Genomic DNA, 25,094 nt, shown 5'->3' with positions numbered 1-25,094 from the left:
GTGTGAAGCACAAATCCTTCCGGGTGGATTCCCGACGTCGCGCTGTGATGACGCACGCGGACAGCGACGCCGGCACAGTGCAACTCCACAAAAGAACAACTTTCATCGAGTCTACTGCCATATCTGCTGCTATTTAATGCGTTAGTTTATGTCAATTAGTTGTCTGTAGGAGAATGTGAACCGCTGGAGAAGACCGTGAGTCGCGGTACAATTGGTCTCCTTTAGGGTTTGACTCCTGTTTTAATAATAGTTTTTGAAGCCGAGGAGGCGCAAGAACACACCTACAGCAGTGACAGACCGCGGGAAAATGTCGTTATTTCCTGTGCAATGAAGTCTTGGCGCGACATTACCGCTGTAAATAACCGGAGGACATATAACAATACGCAAACAAGTAAGTCAACCACTTCAAAGTTAGTTTACTGTTATATCCATTTTATGAATGTCTGGCCGGTGCATATGGTTCACATTGGCATCCCTAACTTACCGACTGAGCACTTTTTTCTCCGGTATAGGCTACCTTTAGTCATAGTTAGATAAAAATCGGTAGCAGTTAAGTTGAATATGCAGCCAACAGTGGTTTAACTGAGTCAAGCTTGTTTAGTAACAACAATAAAATATCCAGTAAGGGAAAAATACGACATTCTCAGTAAGAAATAGTAATTAATGCGTTTCTCAATAAAACGTATCAATACAATAGTGACAGGATATAGATTTGTGTTAGCGTGAAAGGGTAAGTTAAATGTCCTTTAAAATATTATAAAAGTTGGTAAACAGAGGTAAGTTGGGTTTGCACTCCATTCTGTCTTTTGTATTACCTGATTCAAGTATAAATTTCAGGAGAACTTAAAGCCATGTGGGTTTTAAGAGTTTAGGACAGGTATCTATAGTAATGTTAATGTTAGCTTGAGCCTGAGCTCAGATTGTCAAAAAAAAAAAAAAATTAAGGCCAGAGGCAGAAAGTTCAAAATGAAGCAATATTCAGTCAAAACGGTGAACATTAAGATGAAACTAAACGATATGCTATGCTACCTCTTACTTAGGATGTCTTAATTTATTTGTCTTTATATGTTGGGGAAGGGCTTTGTTCTTTTCTGTCTTCTTTGTTTGGAAATAAGTGAACAAAAGGGGTTTAGCTAGACAACTATGTTAATCATGCTAACAACACAGTGATTACCCTGATTTGTCCACTAAAGATAATAACACCCACAGTATGTTAACCTCAGTGCATTGATAATTGTATATCATCTGTAGGAGTGGGCAATATAGATAAATCCTCTATTACAGTATATGCAATCTTACATTGCAATAACAATATTAATTGTAACATAGTACATTTTCTGGTAAAAATTTATGAGATAACACAAGACAGAAATATGTGTTTGACAAGTCCAGCAAATGAAATACCTGACAAATCAATAATTCATATAAAAATCCAGTATTCCCATAAATATTAGAAAAAACATTCAAATTGTAAAATATTTGAAGATGCTTGCCCAAAATGTACTTCATTTCTAGAGATAAAATCATTAGATTTTTTTAAATATATGGAGTCATTAGGTTTTCCCCATATTTCTGATTCTGATTCTGAGACATAAAGCAGTCCTGCTCATTGATTTGCAACATTGCCCACTACAACCTGACATAATAAGAAGATGGCTAAAAGGGCATAAGCAGTATAGAAAAATCTCTGACAGTTGACATGTTTCATCTGCAGTTTACACATCTTGCAGACTGAAAAGTCATCTGTTCAGACTGCACCTTGGCCCATAAATAAAAACAAGCTAATTTTCTTTTTCTCTTATTGTTTCTAAATGTAGCACCTGAAGCAGTTCAGCATATTTGAAGTTGATTTCCTTGCATGATTCCTGCAGTTCTTAGGTTGTATCCACATGGTTGAATGCAGTCACTTTGGATAAAAGCATCAGCTAAAGTAATGTAACGTTGACAAACTGATGTCCTGTGACAGTATATATCGTAATATTGCCCAACTCTAATTATCTGTGATGTGGGCTGCAAATATTGTATGTAGTATAACTAGTCTTAAAGGTTTATTCCAGTGATTTTATTATTACACTTCCATTAAGTCGGGTGACACACAAGAGACAGACTTAAAAAAGAATGGTCAAAATCAAAGCAGCAATGGTCAAAATATCCTGACTTGAAAACACTGGATCCTATCCTCACGTTATGTAACCAATACCGTATTTTTCTACCTGACCTTCCGACATCTTTAAAACATCACAACTCTAGTTTGTAACACAAGCTTTCTGTTAAAAATGTGTAGTCTCTAAGCCCAAATTGAGATTACCTTGATGATGTCATCAGGGTTATTTTTGAAATTTTTCCAGAGCCACAAAATACATTATACAGCTGTTTTAACAGACCGAGTAGTACTACCCATAACTAGTATACTGGCCTTTATATGTAAAATTGGTAGAAGAGATTAAGATTGGTTTATCAACTCTAGAATCAATTGTGGATTAATTAAATGTGTTTCTGATTAATTGTGGTCTTATCCCTGCCTCCATCAGCCTAGAGGGTGTAATCTTCAGCCTGTGTAAAGTGTGTTCTAGCTGATATTTGTAGACTGGTAATAACTATATAACTTTTCTTTGGCATTGTTATCAGGAACCCCTTAAGAAACTGAGCCACAGATATATACTTGGAATAATGGAGCATTGGAACATTGACACCAATGATGCTTCTGGTCGTAAGTATAAGGCTATTACATTAATGTACACTGTTACTATTAGATTTATTTAGTGGTATTTGTGTATCATATGGAATTCTGGTTTGTATTTTAACATATAGTATATAGTGTAGATGTCTCTACTACTTACCCCAGCAGTGTTTTCATTCCAATTCTCAGTCACAAATGATTGCTGATATGAAACTGAAATTGATCTTAGAAAAAACATTCCAATTGCAAAATATTTGAAGATGCTTGCCTAAAATATACTTTAATTTCTACAGATATAATCATTAGAATTTTTTAATATATGGAGTGAATGTTTTTTCCCCATAAACATAGACACATATTCTGTACCCTAAATAACTCCTACCTACCCAGTGCACTCTATTTAATTCCCACTATTTTATTTTAGTGTCTTAATTCTAAGGGTAAACTATATTGTACCTTTTTAAAAAAAAAATCCGTAAACGGAACCAAAAATGTTGCGTCCATAGCACGTGGGAATGAATGTGGGAGTGATTTTGTACTCAGCCATAATTTTGGGTTAAGACAAAGATTACATTATACAGAGATACATTTATAATACTTGTATAATATCCACAGTCTTGGTACCTGATGTCAGTGAAGATTCTGTGGATATCTACGATGGCCTGGATATCGGTTCTAACAGCAATGCAGGTAAAAGCCTTTGTTAAATAGTTTCACTTTGCTCTTCTACAGCAGTTATTATTGCTACTAATAATATATTAATAATAATATTATTGTATTCAAGTGTGTCAAGCACAGATTCCTTGTCCAACATTGAGGCTTTATAATAGTGATTTGTCTTATTTCTTGTCCTATTTTGGTTTCTTACAGAGAAGTCCTCTCCAAATGCTTCGCAGCTGAAAGAGTCGATGGATCTTTATGAAGAAATTGTCACAGAGGAACAGCAGAGTAGAGAGTCAACATACTCTGAGGTGAGTTGCCATGCGCTCCATGTTTCCTTTCTCTCTGCTGACCTGTTATTAGGCCTTTCATACTGAAGGTGAGGGTTGAGATGAACTTGTGTTTACTGTTGGTGCGCAGAGATCAACATGCCTGTTTTTTTTTGTTTTTTTTTCTTGGCTCTGCTGCCTTGTTCCCAATCTGGATTTTTTGCAGGTTGGACAATGCACAGCTGTGGTATAAATAGGAGAATATAGGACCCAACAAATCCCACCATGAGCAAGCACTTGAAGAAAAAGGAAAAACTTCCTTTCATGAGGCAGAGACTTGGAACAGGATCTGTTGGACTCAGGGTGGGCGGCCATCTGCCTAGACCTGTGGAAGGGAGGGAGGGGGAGAGAGAAGGAGATAGAGAGAGAGAGAGAGAGAATATTTAGTCTTATCTGTATATATTCTAATAAAACATTTTTTAATTTTATGTTTTTATTTCACACATGCTTTGGCAATGTTAGTGTCTGTTTCCTATGCCAATTGAGTTGAGAGAGAGAGAGAGATAGAGAATGCAAATTCCACATAGAATTTTAAAATTACAATGTAATGGTTGTGGTAATATAAATAAAATAATAATAGTACTAAGACTAATAATAATAATTGTAGTAGCAGTTGTTGAGCAGGAACAGAAGGTGCCTTGCAATCATAGATCCAGACTCTGCAGCTCCAGTAGCAGAAATACTTGCTGAAAGCCACAGAAGGACAGACGAGAGAGATGAGAAAGCACAAAACGACATGAGAGAGAAGATGTCGAGTTAGTAACATGTATCAATGGGATAAGAATGCATACAGATGGAGTGGAGGAGAGAGGTGCATCATGGGAAGTCTGCATTCTGGCAGCGCAGTGTTCTAGTTGTGTAATAGGGTACTATGAGCTCTTTAAGGATAGGATGGTGCCTGACCATTAAGAGTTTTGTAGGTGAGGAGAAGGATTTTAAATTCTATTCTGGATTACAGGGAGCCAGTGCAGAGAAGCTAATATGCGAAAAATATGATCTATTTTCCTAGTTCTTGTCAGTACACGTGCCACTGCATTCTGGATCAACTGGAGAGTCTTAAGGGACCTATTCAGGCAGCCTGATAATAAGGAATTGCAATAATCCAGCGTAGAAGTAACAAATGCATGCAGTAGTTTTTCGACATCATTTTGAGACAGGATGTGCCTGATTTTTGCAATGTTACATAGGTGAAAAAAGGCATTTGTTTTATGTGGGAGTTAAAGGACATATCCTGATCAAAGATAACTCTTAGGTTCCTTACGGTGGTGTTGGAGGCCAGGGCAATGCCATCTAGAGTAACTATATCTTTAGATAATGTGTCTCTGAGGTATTTGGGGCCAAGAACAATAACTTCAGTTTTGTCAGAGTTTAACATCAGAAAACTGCAGGTCGTCAACACAATATAAAAGGCGTCATATGTTGACAGTCTTCTTGTCAATTTCAGAATCAGAAATACTTTATTGATCCCCGTAGGGAAACTCTTTGTTACAGTAGCTTGCCTTTACGTCAGTGCACACAGGAGAAGTACTAGAAAACGATATGATACACTATAAACACTATAAAACAGGTCAGAAAATAAATTAAGTATCAGGTCGGTATAAGTATAAGATAAACTAAGTGTCGAGTACCAAGTGGGTTTACTGGTTGATGATGAAAGTACAGTATAAAATACAGTGTCACCAAATATGTAATAAGTAATAGTAATAAGCGGAGGTGCATGTACTGTCAAGAGTAATAGAGGTATATAATATCAATACAATAAATAAGAAAACTAACATGGGAAAACTAATATTGCACGGGAGTAGTACACAGAATATTGCACAATTATTATTAATTAAGGCGGAGATGTAATGCTCAATGTCCAGTTTAGTGACCTAGGGTCAAGACCTAGGGTCAAACAGACTAACCCTTAGAGGGAGGAGTTAAATAGTTTGATGGCCACAGGCAGGAATGACTTCCTGTGGCGCTCTGTGGTGCTTTTTGGTGGGATAAGTCTTCCGCTGAAGGTGCTCCTTTGCTTGACCAGCACGTCATGGAGTGGGTGGGAGACACTGTCCAAGATGGCGTGTAGTTTGGCCAGCATCCTCCTCTCTGACACCACCGCCAGAGAGTCCAGCTCCACCCCCACAATGTCACTGGCCTTACAGATCAGTTTATTGAGTCTGTTTGCGTCCGCTACCTTTAACCTGCTGCCCCAGCATGCAACAGCATACAGGATAGCACTAGCCACCACAGACTCATAGAACATCTTCAGCATTGTCCGGCAGATGTTGAAGGACCTTAGCCGCCTCAGAAAATAGAGGCAGCTCTGGCCCTTCCTGTAAACAGCTTGAGTGTTCTTGGTCCAGTCCAGTTTGTTATCTAAGTGTACTCCCAGGTACTTATAGTCCTCCACAATGTCCACACTGACCTCTGGATGGAAACCGGGGTCACTGGTGCCTTGGCCCTCCGTAGATCTACAACCAGCTCATTTGACTTTGTCGCATTGAGCTGCAGATGGTTCTGCTCACACCATGAAACAAAGTTACCCACCACAGCCCTGTACTCCGTCTCATCACCACCGCTGATACATCCCACCACAGCAGAGTCATCAGAAAACTTCTGAAGGTGGCAAGACTCTGTGTGGTGGCTGAAGTCTGTGGTGTAGATGGTGAATAGGAAGGGAGAGAGGACAGTCCCCTGAGGGGCCCCAGTGTTGCTGACCACGCTGTCTGACACACAGTGCTGCAGGCGCACGTGCTGTGGTCTGCCAGTCAGGTAGTCCACAATCCAGGACACAAGGGGGGCATCCACCTGCATCGCTGCCAGCTTCTCTCCCAGCAGCACTGGAGAAGTCAAAAAACATGATCCTCACCGTGCTTGCCGGCCTGTCCAGGTGGGTGTGGATGCGGTTAAGCAGGTAGATGATGGCGTCCTCAACTCCCAGCCGGGGCTGGTAGGCGAACTGAAGGGGGTCCAGGAGGGGTCTGACCATGGGCCGCAGCTGTTCCAGCACTAGTCTCTCCAGGGTCTTCATTATGTGGGAGGTCAGTGCCACCGGTCTGTAGTCCTTGGGGCCACTGGGGCGTGGCGTCTTCGGCACAGGAACGAGGCAAGATGTCTTCCACAGAATGGGGACCCTTTGAAGACTCAAGCTCAGGTTGAAGAAATGTTGAAGGACTCCACATAGCTGGGGGGCACAGGTCTTTAGCACCCCGGGGCTAACGCCATCGGGGCCTGCAGCCTTGTTTGAGTGGAGCTTCATCAGCTGTCCTCTCACCTGGTCAGCAGTCAGGCACACAGCAGAAGTTACAGGTGGGGGGGGGGGTGTCGTTGGTCTGGAGAGGGCCGTTAGCCTGATGGGGAGGGGGGAGCAGAGTACTCAGAGGAGCTTGGCGTCAATATAATCCATAAACATAAACTGTTTTTCCGTACTTACATACTTTCTGTACTTCACATTTTGGATGTTGTTGCCTCAACTCGCTACCAGCTTCTGTTGTTTAGCTGCACTATTTTAGTGGAAGAAGACCGTGGGAATAAGAAGTGTATGTTTAAAAAATTAAGATTTCTCACTAAAATACGTGCTGGTTGGTGGATCAGATACACGCCGAATTAAACACAGACTCATGTTCATGACTCATCTGTTAATTCACCTTCTATCGTGTGTTTGTGTGTGACAGTATATGAGTTTTTCGGTCGTTACCAAATTAACTACCCGGTTTGCTGCTTCCTGCTTGGTGCTGGAGAGATATAGTATATGCGTAGATGGTAAGAAACAGGGGTTTTGACAGCGAGGTGTCTTTTGTTTATTTCTATGATTTCAACATAAATTTGTTGTTCACAATGTTCCCTGGACGCGTCAACAGTGTGTTTACTACGTCATTTCAGATTTTAATGTGTCAAAGACGCAGGACATATACCTAGCAACATCACTGAGTAGTAGGCTGCTCTGGCATTACGGAGAGCTTTCCTATATGTTTTTTTATGTTTTCCTATCTTGCCAGACTAAACAACATTCTTCTGGATACGTGGAACGTCATTTCCTTTCAAGTTTTTTGCTTTAATTTGTGGGTTTGGGGGTTATACCATGGAGCTAACCTTCTTTGTTTTATTATCTTCTTTTTTAGGGGCAATAGAGTCGAGTGTCGTTTGCAGTGAGCCTGCAGCACTATCAGCTAAGGCTATCATTATCAACGTCCACATGAATATTAAAATTACCTTCAATAATTTCTTGATCTGTTTTAACACTAGAACTGCCAGGAGTCGCCATATACCTAAAACCCCCAATGGGTCAAATTTACCTGCTATTAGAATACATTGATTTTGTGATTATTGCGCAGACATTCAGCACGTTGGGTGTGCACTTCCCACGAACAGCATCCCAGCACTTCAGGCATTTACAGAATGTTTTATTGTGTTGCATTCTGCCTTCACCATACAGGTCATTTTCTCCTGCGCTCTTCTGCACCTGTGAAGGGCACGTCCCCATGCTGTTGTAGTTATATTCTAAACACAGTCTGAATTTAAATGCAGCATACAATTTAGAAAAAATGATTCACTATTGCAGTGTTTTTATAGGCCTTCAAGATGATGATGATGATGATGATAATAATAATAATAATAATAATAATAATAATAATAATAATAATAATAATAATGATGTAGAATAATAGTCTAAGGTGTTTTTCCTGCTTGTTTGTTTCCAAACAATTACACGTACAAAATTATTTATTGAAAAGAAACAATTCGTATCAATTCCAAAACTCAAAGTAAATTTTTACCCAACGAAAAAAAATATAATGACCACTTTTGCTAAACAATAGGCCTACACTGTAGTCAGAAACTCATACTCTCCGCAGGTCAAAAAACACATAATGAGTGAGCCGCACACCACCTGAAGGGAACCCAAAACACACCTGTGTCAGAGGGAAAGACTACTTTAGACTAAGTCTATTTCATATATGTTTATAGGCTGCATTTGATAATTTTAGTATAATAGTTTTGCCTCACTTTTCACAAAGGCTCTGGATCGCTTTCAGATGATGACCCATCAATCAACCGAGGACATGTCGCTAAGTCCTGAAACCTCTCCTTCACTCAGTGCATAGAGCAAGAAGTCAAAGGCTGGGCGACTTGAATATTGTATTGAAACAAAGTTACATACAATTGAATAACAGCAGCGGGTAAATTATACCTGTTGGCGGTTCTGGTGTTAAGGACTAAACTTGATATAAACTGAGAATTCAGAATAAGGACCAGGAGCACGGTACACTATAACAAATAGAATTGGCTGTTGTGTTTTCCAGGTTGGGTGTGAAAGACTGAGAAAAAGGCTTTCGAATGAGTTATAATTTTGTTTCGGTTTAGGGTTGATTTAAAGGCTTGAGTCGAAGATGGCTGCAACTCCACCTCCTCAGCTGGTGCCTCAAGGAATGTGAGCATTAATATGACTGGGCGGAGTGGATTCATTTAGGCTAACATACTCTTCATGACCCAGCCAGGTTTCAGTAAGACAAAATAAGTCAATATGATAATCTGATATTAAATCGTTCACTAGTACAGCTTTAGATGACAAAGATCTGATGTTTAAAAGTCCACATTTAATTCTCCTATTTTGTTGTGCTATTTCAGCAGTGGTAATTTTGTTTAGGTTTTCATTTATAACTCCCCTTCTGTTAACTTTTGATTTAATTAATTTAAGTGGTCGGGGGGCAGACACCGTCAGTCACTTACTCCATATGCTACATATTTTGGATGGGTAACTGCGCAGAGAAGCGTGTAGGACTGCAACTCTACCTCCTGGTCCTGGTCCTGGTCAACTCTGAGTTGTCATGGTTCAGGTCCACTAATAAATTCGGCTAGATTTCTGGATATGAGAGCTGCTCTATCCAAAGTGGGATGAATTCCGCTTCTCCTAATCAGAACCTACATGCCCTGTGTGAAATGGTGATTGCCCCCTAAACCTAATAACGGGTTGGGCCACCCTTAGCAGCAACAGCTGCAATCAAGCGTTTGCGATAACTTGCAATGAGTATTTTACAGTGCTGTGGAGGAATTTTGGCCCACTCATCTTTGCAGAATTGTTGTAATTCAGCCACATTGGAGGGTTTTTGAGGTCATGCCAGAGCATCTTAATAGGATTCAGGTCAGGACTTTGACTAGGCCATTCCAAAGTCTTCATTTTGTTCTTCTTCAGCCATTCAGAGGTGGACTTACTGGTGTGTTTTGGATCATTGTCCTGCTGAAGAACCCAAGTTCGCTTCAGCTTGAGGTCACGAACAGATGGCCAGACATTCTCCTTCAGGAGTTTTTGGTAGACAGCAGAATTCATGGTTCCATTTATCACAGCAAGTCTTCCAAGTCCTGAAGCAGCAAAACAGTCCCAGACCGTCACACTACCACCACCATATTTTACTGTTGGTATGATGTTCTTTTTCTGAAATGCCGTGTGACTTTTACGCCAGATGTAATGGGACACACACCTTCCAAAAAGTTCTCGTCAGTCCTCAGAGTATTTTCCCAAAAGTCTTGGGGATCATCAAGATGTTTTCTGGCAAAAAAAGAACAGGTGTGGCAGTAATCTCGCCTGGACACAGGCGTGATAAACCAAAGTTAAGTTATATTTTAACAGGTGGGGCAATTACTTTTTCACACAGGGCCATGTAGGTTTGGATTTTGTTTTCCCTTAACAATTACAACCTTCATTTAAAAACTGCATTTTGTGTTTACTTGTGTTATCTTTGACTAATATTTAAATTTGTTTGATGATCTGAAACATTTAAGTGTGACAAAAATGCAAAAAAAAAAAAATAACACCACTGTAAATCACAGGTTGTTACATTATACAAACTAATCTTAACACAGGCAATCTTGTTCCAGGTACCGCTGAGTCAGTAAAATCCAGGATGTCTGGCTTGAGTAATAGATCTATAATCCACAATGATAATATGAGGAGGGCTTTTACTACTCTGGAAAGTTAGCAATTTTTTTTATCTTTCCTCATGATGATTGTGAGGTAAACCGTTGAAATTCAATGCTACAAAGTTGTCTCCCAGGAATGTTTGATTGGCTAACACAGTGCCCTGCCTGATGATATCGCATTGTGTTGAGGCAAAAGTTGAGCCAAGTCCAGCTTGTTTGCCAGATGACCCTGTGTTGTTTTTTGTTTGGTTTTTTTGTTTGTTTTTTTGTTGGGTTTTTTTTATTTGTTTGTTTATTTTTTGGCTTCAAGACCCCTGCTGAGCCTATGTTGGATGGGCTTCATTTTGCAAATGCAAAACTTATTTTGCAAGATCTGGCAGAATTGTTTGGTTTAGTAGTGACCTGCAGACACAGGTCTGTGGTGAAAAGCAGCTACAATAGATTTCTCTCTGACCAACAGTCTGGTGTGAATTGTCAAGTATGGGGTGAACTTTTGTTCATTATTGGGTGTCCCATTTGTATGTGAAAAGAGTATAACAATGCTCTGATGGAGGCTTTGCAGAAATCACCATGCTCTGATAAAATGCAGAGGGCTGCATTCAGCTGCTGTCAGTTGGCCAACGATCTCATAATCCTTTTCTTTTTGTTTGTTTGTTTGCAGTTGAAGTCCAGATTCCAAGCAGCCCAAAACCAAATTAAAGAGTTGCGCAGGAGACTGGAGCAGATGGAGATGCAGGTTTGTTTTGTTTTCCTTTTTCAGCTCTTGAAAATGATGTGCATTATTGCTTAAATATCATTAAGCTTCGTACAGAAGTCTGAAAAAAATTAAAAGTGAAAGTAAATTATGAATTTTTTGACTGATTATTCCATTTTAGTAGTTTACCAACTGTCATTTCCCCAATTGTTTTAAAATTTGTTTTGTGGAGAATCATTATCCTCAGCTGTAGAGTGATTTTTGCTTGGTTGGCAGATATGTCAACCAACCACAAGCTGTCCAAAAACAGTTCAGTCAAAACATATCTAATGCTGAAATGAAAAATGAGTAGAAACCAGGTCTTGAAAGAGCAGATTTAATTTAATTTTTTATTTTTTTTTGCCTTCATTTTATCTAGCATTTGTAATATGGTCTGCCATTCACCTTTAATACATCAATACCTATGCAAACACAGGACTTTGACTGATTAAGATTTCTGGACCTTCACTGCTTCAATCATAAATACCCACTTCCCCCCCATCCTCCAGCGTAAACACCTAAACAGCACACTACACCTGTTCATACAGGCCATTGTTATGCTAATGCAGATACGGTTGAATATGTTGTTTATGCGTCAAAATGGGTTTTGAAATGTACCTGATTGATGTACATGATTGTCAAAACCCACCTCCACTAAAATTTCAACAGAACTAACATGGTTTGTTTGTTCTCTCGCTCTCACTCCTTAAATAGAATACAGGGTTGAATACTGAGAACTACCGTCTCAAAAAGAACATCTCTGCACTTTTACGAACAGCTAGACAGGAGGTGACACGAAAAGATGCTGAGATTCAGAGGCTGAACCAACGGTAAGTCTTTTTTATTATTATTATTATTAACTGGTGACTCCTTGTAACTGTATTATCTGTTTTAACAATAACCTATGGGGCTGTAGGAAAATGTAACGTTGCTCCATAATGACTTAATCTAACAATTCCAAGTAGGAATTGTAAGATCATGCTGGCAGATAAATTAGGACAAGTAGCTTATTGTCATTTTTTTGGATTACCTAACCACTGTGATCTGTAGACAAAAAGCTACCTCTACTGATTGGATCTATGTTAAATGATTAATCAGTTGTAAAACTGTTTCCCTCAGGTCAGAGAAAGGTCGACATCATCATCATCAATCTCATATTAATAATCTGCGGGATCAAAATTCCTCCAGTCGGACTGCCACAGATAGCTGCAAGAGTAGACCACCTCCTCCACCTCCCTCCAGTCCTCCTCCCCCTCATCCACCTCTACCAGCCTCACCTCCCAGGGAGGATCATCCTCCAAGGGATCCTCCTCAACCTTCCAGGAAAGAAAGTGATAGTTCTACCTATCAGCCCAGTGGATCTTGCATTGAGACAAGAGCTTCAAAAGCATCATCTCACAGTCATTTAAAAAGTTCCTCAAGAGGACATTGTGATGTACCTAACAAACAGACTGACCACTTTGTCAGCAAATCCAGTAGCAGTTCATCAACCCGACATATTGAGTCAGACAAACACAAGTCCAAGCACAGAGAGGAAAAATGTCAAAGTCAAAAACTATCTGAATCAACAGACAGGAGACATAGAATTGGTTCAGATCCCAACAAGAACTGTTATGCCCCTGAGAAAAACAGGTCTCACAAGGCAGACAAAGAAAAAGAACAAAGATATGGATCCAGGTCATGTAAAAGCAGGAACTATCTAAATGTTGAGGGGCACCACAGAGCAGAGAGGGCTAAAAGCCCTCCACCAGAGATTTTACATAGTGTAGCTTCCTCTGATGACAAGAAAGGGAGAAGTAAAGAACGAAGACGAGATAAAGCCAAAATGTCCACATCAGACTCTGAACATAGTGCAGCTCACAGCTCTAAAGAGGGCTACAGCCGAGATCATAGAAAAAGTAAGACTGGTGATGGATATATCAGAAGTTCAGACTCGAAGGACCGGAAAAAGTCCTCTTCAAATCAACATGTTGAGCACTACAGTGATTCCTCCAAAAACAGAGAAGGAGATAGACTTTCAAAGGATTATCCAAGGAAGGAAGATAGACAACGTGAAGTTGAAATCAGTAGAAAGCATAAAAGGAGCATTCTGTCAGAGACAAGCAGAGAACGTGAGAAACAGAGATCAAAAGAATCAGACCAAGGTAAAGCGGATATCTGTAGTAAGGAAAGACAGGAAAAGACACAAGAGACCTTAAAAAGATCATCCGAAGAACCAAATATCACTGAGAAAAGCTTTGTGGAGGAAAATAGTCCAAACAGGAAACTGTGTTTCATGGAAACATTAAATCTAACCCTTTCACCAATTAAGAAGCCAATGCTGCCCATTGATGCCAGCCAGGTTGGCCTCACAACAGTGGACAAGGTAGTTGAAAACGAACCAGATGATGAGAATTCACAGCCTAACGTTGAAGACATGTGTGTTATTGATGAAGTAGACAGCAGTGAATTAGAAGCAGGGTTGGAAGATGTTGCAGAGCAATCTCCAGATATCTCCAAAACTCCACGTTCTGAAAAGACACAGAAAAGGTGCGATGATGCAAAAGATGTCCAGGAAAAGGACAAAAACCGGAGTGAAACTCCTGCAGCTGACAAGCAACTTGAAGACAATTCAGTTCAAACTACCTCGGCTCATAGCCAACCCCTAGATACTGCAGAGAATCAGATGACTGTGCATCTCACACCAAAATCACCAGAGAGTAGTTCTGTAAAAGCAACAGAATGGGACATTTCAAAATATCATGAGGATAAAACCAAGCTGACCTCAGACAGCTATGTAGATGAATGTGGACCTCTGGAGGCTGCAGATGGTGAGATGTCTGGAAGCATTTATGAAGAACACACAAGCAATTCTTCACAAAAAGTAAACCCTAGAAATAATACTGATCAACCTGTTGCTGTTACCGAACCCATTGTGCATGATTCAAGTGTAGAACTGACATGTAGAACTCCTAAAACTGCAGTACAGAAAAGCCTCCCTGTGGATTCAGTTGAAGAAGGTGCAGCTGCTTCACCCTCAAGGAAAAATCCTGTAGCTGACCAGAACAATCCCAAAAGTCAGCAATTTTTTCTACCTCAGGACTGTCAGCAAAGACTGTGTCCTCCTGCTTCCAGTTCCATTCACGACAAAGATGCTTTTTGTATGCAAGATGGTCCTAAAGATGCAGAAGCTGTATCCAGTACAATAAGCCTGGAATCACTTCCACAAGAAGGGCTGAGTCTTCCTGAGGCTATTTATGTTTTAACACAGGTAAATAAAGACGCCAATGACAACAGTAGCATCGCAACTGAGCCAAGTTCTTCCACTGGCTGTGTCGCAGTGTCCAAAGTCAGCAGTACAACAGAAGAGACGACGCTGCCAGAAAGGTACAGTGACCCCACTTTCACACCAAGTAATAGCTTCAGTCCTGGAAAGAGTCATGAGGGTTATGTTGAGCCTTCCAGTTCTGTGCCATTACTCCATGATGAGGACTCCATGATGCGCACATTGAGCAGTCTGAAGAGAATCCCTGATGCCATAAGCCCTCTGAGGAGCCCAATACGAATATCCAAGAGAAGTCATCTCCATGTTCATGGCAAGCCAGGTCATGTCAAGAGCCTTCAAAAAGGTAAAGTTTGCCTTATAATAAAGTCTCCAGTCTCCAATCCAAAAGAAGAGTGGGATTGTGGTTGCTGGTAATTTTTTAGGCCTGTTATCTTGTGATCACAACGTAAGTGTCTCATTATTTCTTAGGCAGACAAATTGTGTTTTTGTGGTGCTCATATTTGTTTTAAGATGGAATCCTTTGATAATGGTTGAATTCAGTCATTAGCTTGATAGATTCAACCTCAGAACTAAATTCTTGTTTACTCAGGATGGCAAATAGAGATCATAACTTATTTTAAAGGGTAACCGCCACTTTTACACATCACTTTTGTGGCACCAGGGGGAGCTGAGTGAAATCTGAGTATCCTCAAGTGATGTTACTTGAGTCAACATTGGTTGGGGCTACAAGTTTGAAAATTAAAAAAATTTGGGGATGTGGAGTTAGAAAGATGTGAGCTTACCAGACCTCTGTAGCCTGCTCCTCATCTCTACTGCAGGCTAGAGGCTCCAGTCTGCATTTGGCTCTACTAGCATAACACACCCGAATCTCCAACCAAACTGTCAGTGGTCAAGTTGCATTGTGGGTAATGTAGGCACCGGCAAGAAGAATACGTGGAATAAAAAATATGATATCTCTGGCTCTGCTGCATCGAGTTTTATCCCTTTTTTTAAAAACTGTCCATTGTGAGTCTGCCAATGTTATAGGAGTGCAATGCACCCTTTTTAGAGTACTCTTAATTTCTATTTTAACTCTCTTGCATTGTTTCCATGTTTTCTTCTCGGATGCTCTTTTCTCTAAAGACTGAGACAAAATTATGTCAGATGAAACCAACTTGGATGGACCAAGAAGTACGGAAACTTGTCTCAAGTTAATGACACATTTAATCTGTGATCACATGAAAACAATGTTTGATATTTTGAGATATATATGAGAACCATCTGCTGTTTTGTGATAGTGATATATAATGAATGGTGATCAAAAGATAACAGGCCTAATAAATGTAAGAAACCACAGCCATTATGGTTTAAAATCAGGAATAAGCCGTTTATATTTCTACAGAGGGAGCAGGTCTCCTTCCATGGAGGCAGCCATGTTGCACCACTATGTATCTACAATAGCCCAGAACGTACAAACCAAACACTGTTGCAAACTGCAATTTGCGAGGCCTAACAGCTGATTTATTTTCTTCATCAGCTAAGAAAGGGCACCTGGAATTGTAGCTGCAGGATTGCCGATTATTCAGTGTAAACTGGAATGCGATGAGCAATTCCAAACAGAAATATCTCTCCTGAAGTGACCCTACACACAACAGCGTCTCAGATGCTTTGCGTGTGTGCCTGAACAATTCCAACAAAGATGCCTAAACAATGTTGCCATACTATTCAAAATGCTGCTTACATTATGTAACTGACATCAGTATATCCCAACGCCTCAAACCAAGATGATAATAAATGTAGATTACATCAGGTACTGTCGTCATAGCTTTGGCTTCTCAAATGGCAGTGACAGTTAATCATGTTAAGTTAAGAGCACTGCGTCTCATAATTATAAACTATAGATCATTTACAAGATAGGGACCTCGTAATAATGAGGTATTTTAATCATAATTATGAGATGCTGTCAAAATACCTAGAAAATGTCTATATAAACTTATTTTCTTTCTCTCTCCTGTGCAGATTTCTCCAGCACAGCTGTTGATGCCAACTCAGAGAAGTTGGACGTAAACAAAGAAAACAAATATCCGGGTTCTCCTGCAAACCATGACAAGCAAAACTTGGTGGACAAGGTATCCGACCTGCCTTCAAGGCTCTCTGACAATGAACTGGAGGAAGGGGAAATTTTAAGCGAAAGTGATGAGGTGGCTGCAGGTTCTCCTATTCCTGCAACCAAGAGGGCGAAGTTTGCACGACCAGTCAGAAATAAACCAAGTCCTAAGTCTGTGTTAAAGAGGACATCTGAAGAAAGGTGTGTTGCATCAAAAGAAACTAATGAAACAGCAGGTGTATCGACACGAAGTCCAAAGAGTCGTTTTAAAACAGTTTCTCCTGCAGAAACTAAAGCTTCTTTTTCCACCATAGAGAAAGTAATGGAGACATTCAAGTTGGTTCGTACTGAGATCAGAAAAAAGTACATGAAGCTTCATAAAACCTTTCCCAAGAAGAGCTTTTATGGTGTGATGGAAAATTTCCAGGAGTCTTTTTTAGAATTTGTGGATGGTGCTCATTTTGGTCAAATATGCGCTCAGGAAGGGGAGCTGAAATCCAAGCTAAAGAAATTGATTGCATCTGTGTTTTGCAAAGTATCAAATAATGGTATTGTGAAACGCATCTTTGAACAGCAAGCAGTCGATCTAAAGCAAAAGTTGTGGGACTTTGTAGATGTCCAAGTTGACTACTTGTTCAAGGATATTTACACAACACTGAAGAGCCTTTGCAACCCAGAAAGAGTTCAGGCTGAGGACAAGAGGCCCAGTGTAAATGAGAATGTATCTAGACAGCCTCCTGCAAAGAAGTCACGGTGTCAACAAAAGGAAGCACAATCTGCTCCAACCAGCCTGAATCGAATCACGCCTAGTGCTGTGGCACCTTACAAAACAGGCCTTGGAAGCAGAGGCAAAGATATCAGAATCACACATGTGGAAAAAGACAGGAATGTTGATCCGCATCCAAGAAATTGCCCAAATACACAAACTGTGGTAGATTTCCTTCTTCCTAAAAATATTCCTTCAACTCCAGAGAAAAATAACATATCTTCTTTGGTTGTCTCTCAAAATGCCTCTTTGCTTGACAAAACTGACTTTGAGCTTCTCACAGAACAACAAGCCTCCAGTTTAACTTTCAACCTGGTGAGAGACTCTCAAATGGGAGAAATCTTCAAGTGTCTCCTGCAAGGATCCGACTTACTAGAAACCAGTGGCATCACTGGAGACAACACCACCTGGTCCCTTGGTACACCAAGGAAGGATGGAGAGAGACTCCTCAGCATCACCACACCGACTAAATTTGACTCTCCGTCTAAACTGCTTTCCCAGACGAAATTTGATACTCCCTCCAAACTTATCGCAACATGGTCTAGCATTTCACCTTGCAAGATGTCGTCTCCACGATTCAAAGATCAGATCCCACTGAATCCTGCTTTATTTGATGAAAGTTGCTTGTTAGAAGTGCCATCAGAGAATAGAGCAATGTTACAGTCCAGCTTGGCTTCACATAGGTCATATTCCATTCTAGCTGAAGATCTGGCAGTCTCCCTCACCATTCCATCACCTCTCAAGTCCGACAGCCATCTCAGCTTCCTACAGCCATCAAGCATGCACATCATGTCCACTCCAGACAGTGTCATCAGCGCTCACATAAGTGAGGACACTCTGTTGGATGGGGAAGACGCTACAGAACAGGACATTCACCTGGCCCTCGACACAGACAACTCCAGCTGTGGCTCCAGCAGCAGCGTGGCCTCGGAAGGACTCGCCACACCTTTCGTGTTCAAGACTGACCTGCCCATGCAGGCGCTAGTGATGGAGAAGTCAAACGATCATTTCATCGTGAAGATTCGTCAGGCAGCCACTGGCGCAGATACCACGCTCACTGCTGATGACAGCTTAAGTCAAACACTAACAGAAGAAGATCAGCAACATAAAGAAGACGATGTGCAGAAGGGTACTCCTTCAAATTCTGTATCATCAGAGAACAACCTGTCTAACCTTGCTGAAAGCACTGGGATCTGTCAGGCTGCCATCGGTGCAGATATCCATCTCACTCAAGATGAGAGCTTAACACTAACAAAAGATCCATCCCACAAAAAAGATACGCCAACTCAACAAAATACCTCAAAGGTTTGTTTTTCTGAGAATTCACAGAAACCTTCGGAGTCTCTGAAAAATCTGCCTAAAATTGCTCCTTCAGATAACAGTTTGCACAATGGTGTTCAAAGCTCCGATCATTTCTTTGGGCATATCAGCCAGGCAACCAGCAGAGAAGGTATCACAGTCACTGCTGATGAGAGCGCAAGTCAAACACACCACAGAGAAGAAGACATGACAACACAACAAAGTCTCTCAAAAGCTCTTTTGTCAGATAACAGTCCACATCACCCTGCTGAAAGCTCTGAAACATATCAAAAGAGCCAAGTGTTGGCGTCACATGTTTCAGACTCAGAGAGAGATGAAATGGAGGTGTCAGAGCCAGAGAGAAGTCTCACAGTTGGAGAGGACATAAGCAGCACATCAGAGAAAGACCAAACGGATTGTGGCAAAGGTAGAAAACGGAAGAAGCACCAGGAGAAATCAAAAGCTAAGCGGTCCAGAAAGGAGGAAGAGGAGAGCACAGAAGAGATGTTGTCCAACTGCAAGAGTGATAATAGTGAATCCAAATCCTCCCCAGCATCGCTGTCCCCCAACAGTCTCTATGCCAGGAATGTCATCAGGAAGAAGGGTGAGGTGGTGATGTCATGGACCAGGTCAGTATTTGGTTTTGTATTGTATCACCCCCTTGTATTTTCCCCTTCCTTTTCTGTCTTGCAAATACTGTATGTTGATGCCTTTATTTTCCATGAAATATCTCCACTGATTCAAATCTTAAAACCACTTTTGCCCTACACCTAACCCATAACCATCTTTTACCTAATACCTAATAAGCCAGAGGTGGAAAAACGTCATTGGTTTGTAATTCGCCTGAAAGTCTTGGCATTAATGTCCAAAGCCAAGACTGGAAAGTCCTAAGTCAGGTTCAAGTGCTTAACTTTAATTTCTAAGTTTTAATCAAGTTATTATGCACTTTTGACCAAATTAAATTATGTTTATAATCTTAAAAGGAGTTGTACAATGTTTTGGGAAATCTTTTCTTTCTTTCCAAGAGTCACATGAGAAGATGGATATCAATCTCATACCTGTGTGTTTCTCATGCCTGTGTGTTAAGTACAGAGCTGGCGTCAGGATGTGGATAGCCTAGCTTAGCATAAAGACTGGAAGCAGAGGGAAACAGTTGATTCAGCCTGATTCTGTCCAAAGATCAAAAAGTTGTATCTAACAGGGATGCAAACAACTCTCTTTTCAGCAAATGTCTTTTTTTCACGTCAATTTGGGGGGGCAGAAAGTGACAGTGAATGGAGCGGAGCAGAAGAAAAAGAGGAATAGAAAAGCAGTAACATTAAGTTGTCAATCAATCAGTAAATGTAATGTTACAGTGTAGGTTACAGTGTGTCAGTTAATAAATGCCGCAGCTTCTCAAGACCATGGAACGTCTCTCTGTTGTTTCCCAACTGTTGGAAAAGTGAAATGAGTTAGCCCCAAAGTAAGAATCAACTTTTGCCGTGGAGGAAAGCAAACATCTCCCCTGTGCTTTCCGACTATAGTGTGGAAGTAAGCTATATCATAAGTAAGCTATATAAAATAATGAATAACTCTAGCATGTAGGAATTGTTAGTTTACTTTATAACGTGATGACAGTAGCTAGTTTGTGTTGGTCAATGATGTAGCTTAGGTAGCTATCTGGCTAGCACAGTTATTTTCTATGATGACACGGTGGAGAAGGTGAAAATGACAACTCCTGATGTGTTGTGTTTCGTGGCAAACGGCTGGCTAGCTAGCTGTATTGAGCTGTCAGAACACACGGGATTGCAAGTTGTGCATAGTCCGCGTTCATTCTAGATTACATGCATCACGGGCTGTTTTTGAACATCCCCAGCATCATTAATCTCAAAACTAGCCATATCGGTAAATACTCACTTTCTTTTAGAATATGTAATCATTATCAGTAGCCTACTAAATTACATTTCTGATGTATACCCAGCGCAGTCAGTGATGGGTGGGCAGGACCCCTCATGTATTTCGATGTTCGAATTTAATCTCTCTGATGTTCTGGATTGCTGTTTTAGAAAATGGCCACAGCCCACAGGAGCCTGAGTCTTCTATTTTTAAGTCTTTGATTCAAAAACCTAAACTCTGTTTCAGTGTAGGCTAAGTGGAAATGCTATCGGTAAGGAAATAGTATAGGATATGCTAGATGTTACAATGTTTTGTGTTGCTTCTTCTGTGTTATTTTCACAAATACAGAATTGGGGGAAAGTGATGCACTGCCTTTTTCTGCTTGTTGTGCCTTGAACATGGATTACCATCTCCCAAAATGCAGTGAAAGACTGTAGTAATAATAGATTATAAATAAACTACTATACGGTGATTTTCCAACATACTTTTTGTTGTCTTGTTTTGGGCTTTAGGGATGAGGTGGTCTTTTGTGCAATTTCTTTATGCCTATTGTATTTAACCTGCTGATACAATGCGTGGGTAAATAATACATTTTAAATTTAAGTTAAACATATATTTTAATTTTCTCTTCAGAGTAGGCCAGATTGATGCATTTAATCATTAAAATTTACTAAATAGTCTTCGCTACCTCGCTCGTTGTATTGGATTTTCACTTTTTTTACCCCTAACCTGTTTGCATCCCTGATCTCATTTATTTAATCTGTACATTAACAGAAATGTAAGCACGACAATTTGTGGCACAGGCACAATGCTACCAAACATGGCAACCTCTTCGTAACGACCAGAGGTTTCCAATCTCCCAGCTACTTGTAAACTCAGACTACCAACTTGTAGCTACCATTTACCTCTTACAGCAACCTCTACAGGAATGTTCATAAACTCTTTAACTTAATGAAAAGTTTTTTTTCTTCACAACTTTCACTGTGACCTCCTATAGTTTATTACAAAATAACGCCTAAGTGGTAACATAGAAGTTTTTCATAAATGTCACTGTTTATTCAAAACAAATCTCCAATAGCACTCTTTGATTGTCTTTCGTATTTGTGTATGAGGCACTGTAAGAAGTGTATGTGATGCACAGTACATGTAAAGATGTTATGATGGTAGTAGTAGCAACACAGTTTTATTGTCACGTGAAAAACAACGTACCTGAAAAGGATTATTGCTCTTTACCTGTACTCTGCTTCTTCCAGAGATGAAGATCGAGCTATTCTAATTGACCTTAAGACAAAAGGGGCTTCACGTGAGACTTTTTCTGCCTTGTCAGAGAAGCTTAATAAGCCATCAGGGCAGGTAAGTTCATCTCTTCTTTTTTGATCAAAATCAGAAATACTTATAGTATTGATCCCCGAGGGGAAACTCTTTTGTTACAGCAGCTCACTATCACATCAGTGCACACAGGAATAGAAGTACTAAGCAAAAAATATAATACACTATAATACAGGTCAGATAAATTAAGTACCAAGTGGGTATAAGTATAAAATTAAAATAAGTGTACAGTACAAGTACAGTTATAGTTATGTGATATGACTGTAGAGGCTGTGAAGGAGCATACAATAACTGTTAACTGTTCTACTTTTCTCAGATTGCTCACAGATTTTACCAGCTCATGAAGCTTTTTAAGAAGCAGGAGAAGATGGACACTTGATCCCTCTGACTGTGTGCTTTGTTTTATGCAAATAGTTCTTGTATTAGAACATTTCCACAAACATACTGTGCCACCAACACAGGTATGTAGGCTGCTGTTCATGTGACATGGTGCGCGAAGACGTGAAAGCAGGGTGGCAGTGGGAGTCATTACAAGTCCCCATGGCTCACAGGATCGATCCCCACATATACTACTCTTCCCATCAAGATCTGGAGCCCTGCATACTCCCATCATCAGCTGAGTAGAAATATGGACAGCAGTTTTAGACATGCTTTGTTTTCCAAAGGAAGGTCACTTTCCATGAAGGTATTATGTTCTGGATATTGAACTGTACCTGTTCATAGTAATGTTCAAAAATAGTGTGAAAAATAAGAATTCAACAATAATGACTCTTCCTCAGCACAACTGACAAGATAGCTTGATGTAAACGGTGAAGGATTCATTTAGTGAAAATACAGTTAACAGTGTTATTGTTTTTGATGCACTTTTTGGTTTTTAGGAATCCACACTGCAGTCACTACTACAATATCAATCCTGGATGCTGACGTCTGGTCCTCAGAGAAGCATATGACTTCATCCTTGGTGCGGCATCTATACATGCTTTTCTTTCCCTGCATTTGCAGATATAATACATTGCAAAAATGTTAGTCTCAATAAGTCTGCAACAAGGTTGTCTTACATCTAGTCCTAAACTGGGGGTTTTCTCAAAGCAGTTGGGAAAACTGCCTTTGGACTAGGATAATTCCAGGTTCCAGTGCTCAAATTTTCCTAAATTAGCTGACTTTATTTTGTTCCTAAAAGTAGTGGACGCTCACTGTAAACAACTTGAAGCATCACCCATCATAGACCATAAAATGGGACTAATAGGTTGGGCCATTTTATTATAATTTTTTATGTGATATTTTGAATCTCATTTTAATGGATGTATTTTGTGTATGGGGGGAGTGCTTGATATGTTTGAAGGTTAAAATGTTTACATGTCCAATTCATGTACAGGACAGTACATTTATCTCTGTTATTACAAATGAACCCTTTTATCTGTGGGCCTAAATGGGTTTTTGTTTGACCCATCCTATTGCTTATAAACAGCATGGAATGCAATATTGTGAATATTGTGCGTAATTCTTTACTGAAAATAAAGTTTTATTTATTTGTGCTGGTGTCTGGAATTTGTATTAAATAATTGTGGCAAATGGAGGGAATAAAATATATGACAGTTGGTACCAGTGGAAGATAATCTGTGAGGCAGCCTGCAATCACAAGGACATTGAGGAGACGGTCAGAGGAGGCCTATGAGACACTGCAGGGATGTTTTGAGGTGACAAACTGGGATGCACTCTGTGAGCCTCATGGAGAGGATATTGACGGGCTTACTGAGTGCATCACTGGCTACATTAATGTCTGTGTGGACTGCAATGTCCCAACTAAGATGGTCCATTGTTATCCAAATAACAAACTGGGTAACAAAGGACGTCAAAGACATCCTGAATGCCTAGAGGAGGGCCTTTACAGATGGTAATAGGGAAGAGGTGAGGGCAATCCAGGCTGACCTGAAGGTGAAGATCAGGCAGACCAAGAAGAAGTATAGGAGGAAGCTGGAGTGGAAACTCCAGCAGAACAACATGAGAGAGGTCTGGAGCGGCATGAAGAGCATCACTGGCAGCAGAGGAGTTGAAAGCAGCTTGGACAGGGCCACTGAACTTAATCTGTTCTTTAACAGATTCGACACACCGGCTCCTGCGCATCCCCCCTCTAACTCAGCTGCTGTCGGCCCTCAAGACTCCTCTGAGTCCACTCCTCCATCTTCCTGGGAGAGTCCTACTCCCCCCTTAACTGGCTCTCAGGCCAACGGCCCTCTCCAGACTGACGACCCCCTCCGCCTGTAACCTCTGCTGTGTGCCTGACTGCTGACCAGGTGAGAGGACGATGATGAAACTCCACTCAAACAAGGCTGCAGGCCCTGATGGCATTTGCCCGGGGTGCTAAAAACCTGTGCCCCCCAGCTATGTGGAGTCCTTCACCATGTCTTCAACCTGAGTCTGAGTCTTCAAAGGGTCCCTATTCTGTGAAGACATCTTGCCTCGTTCCTGTGCCGAAGACGCTGCGTCCCTGTGGCTCCAAGGACAGACCGGTGGCACTGACCTCCCACATAATGAAGACCCTGTAGAGACTAGTGCTGGAACAGCTGCGGCCCATGGTCAGACCCCTCCTGGAACCTTCAGTTTGCCTAGTTGAGGACGCCATCATCTTCCTGCTGAACCGCATCTACACCCACCTGGACAAGCCGGCAAGTACGGTGAGGATCATGTTTTTTGACTTCTCCAGTGCTTTAAACACCATCCGGGGTAGCGATGCAGGTGGATGCCCCCCTTGTGTCCTGGATTGTTGAAGACCTGACTGGCAGACCGCAGCACTGTGTGTTGGACAGCGTGGTTAGCCACACTGGAGCCCCTCAGCGGACTGTCCTCTCACCCTTCTTCTTCACCATCTACACCACAGACTTCAGCTACCACAGTCCTGCCACCTTCAGAAGTTTTCTGATGACTCTACTGTGGTGGGATGTATCAGTGGTAGTGATGAGACTGAGGGCTGTGGTGAGTAACTGTCTCATGGAGTGAGCAGAACCATCTGCAGCTCAATGCGACAAAGTCTAAGGAGCTGGTTGTAGACCTACAAAGGGCCAAGGCACCAGTGACCCCTGTTTCCATCCAGGAGTTCAATGTGGACATTGTTGAGGACTACAAGTACCTTGGACTACATATGGACAATAAACTGGACTGGGCTAAGAACACT

General features: G+C 40.9%; 1 protein-coding gene across 2 annotated transcripts; it reads left to right on the top strand.

The window, feature by feature from the left end:
* The first annotated feature begins 31 nt into the window (after window positions 1-31).
* Window positions 32-23,457, top strand: casp8ap2 (caspase 8 associated protein 2). 2 transcript variants are annotated; one of them, XR_006374961.1, is made up of 11 exons: window positions 32-391; window positions 2,629-2,710; window positions 3,296-3,370; window positions 3,551-3,651; window positions 11,231-11,305; window positions 12,017-12,132; window positions 12,422-14,910; window positions 16,566-19,347; window positions 21,847-21,946; window positions 22,239-22,607; window positions 22,801-23,457. XR_006374961.1 is itself a non-coding variant. In XM_044169620.1 (10 exons), the coding sequence occupies exons 2-10, from the start codon at window positions 2,671-2,673 to the stop codon at window positions 22,299-22,301; spliced, it is 5,841 nt and encodes a 1,946-aa protein (XP_044025555.1). In that variant the 5' UTR covers window positions 32-391; window positions 2,629-2,670; the 3' UTR covers window positions 22,302-23,457. The 2 variants fall into 2 exon arrangements, 1 of the variants encoding a protein (XP_044025555.1); XM_044169620.1 differs by having other exon boundaries at window positions 22,239-23,457.
* The last annotated feature ends 1,637 nt before the right edge of the window (window positions 23,458-25,094 follow it).

This window comes from Siniperca chuatsi, linkage group LG16 (assembly GCF_020085105.1).
Source record: "Siniperca chuatsi isolate FFG_IHB_CAS linkage group LG16, ASM2008510v1, whole genome shotgun sequence".
In the NCBI taxonomy this organism is placed as follows: domain Eukaryota; kingdom Metazoa; phylum Chordata; class Actinopteri; order Centrarchiformes; family Sinipercidae; genus Siniperca; species Siniperca chuatsi.
This window is presented reverse-complemented; position numbering and strand designations above follow the sequence as displayed.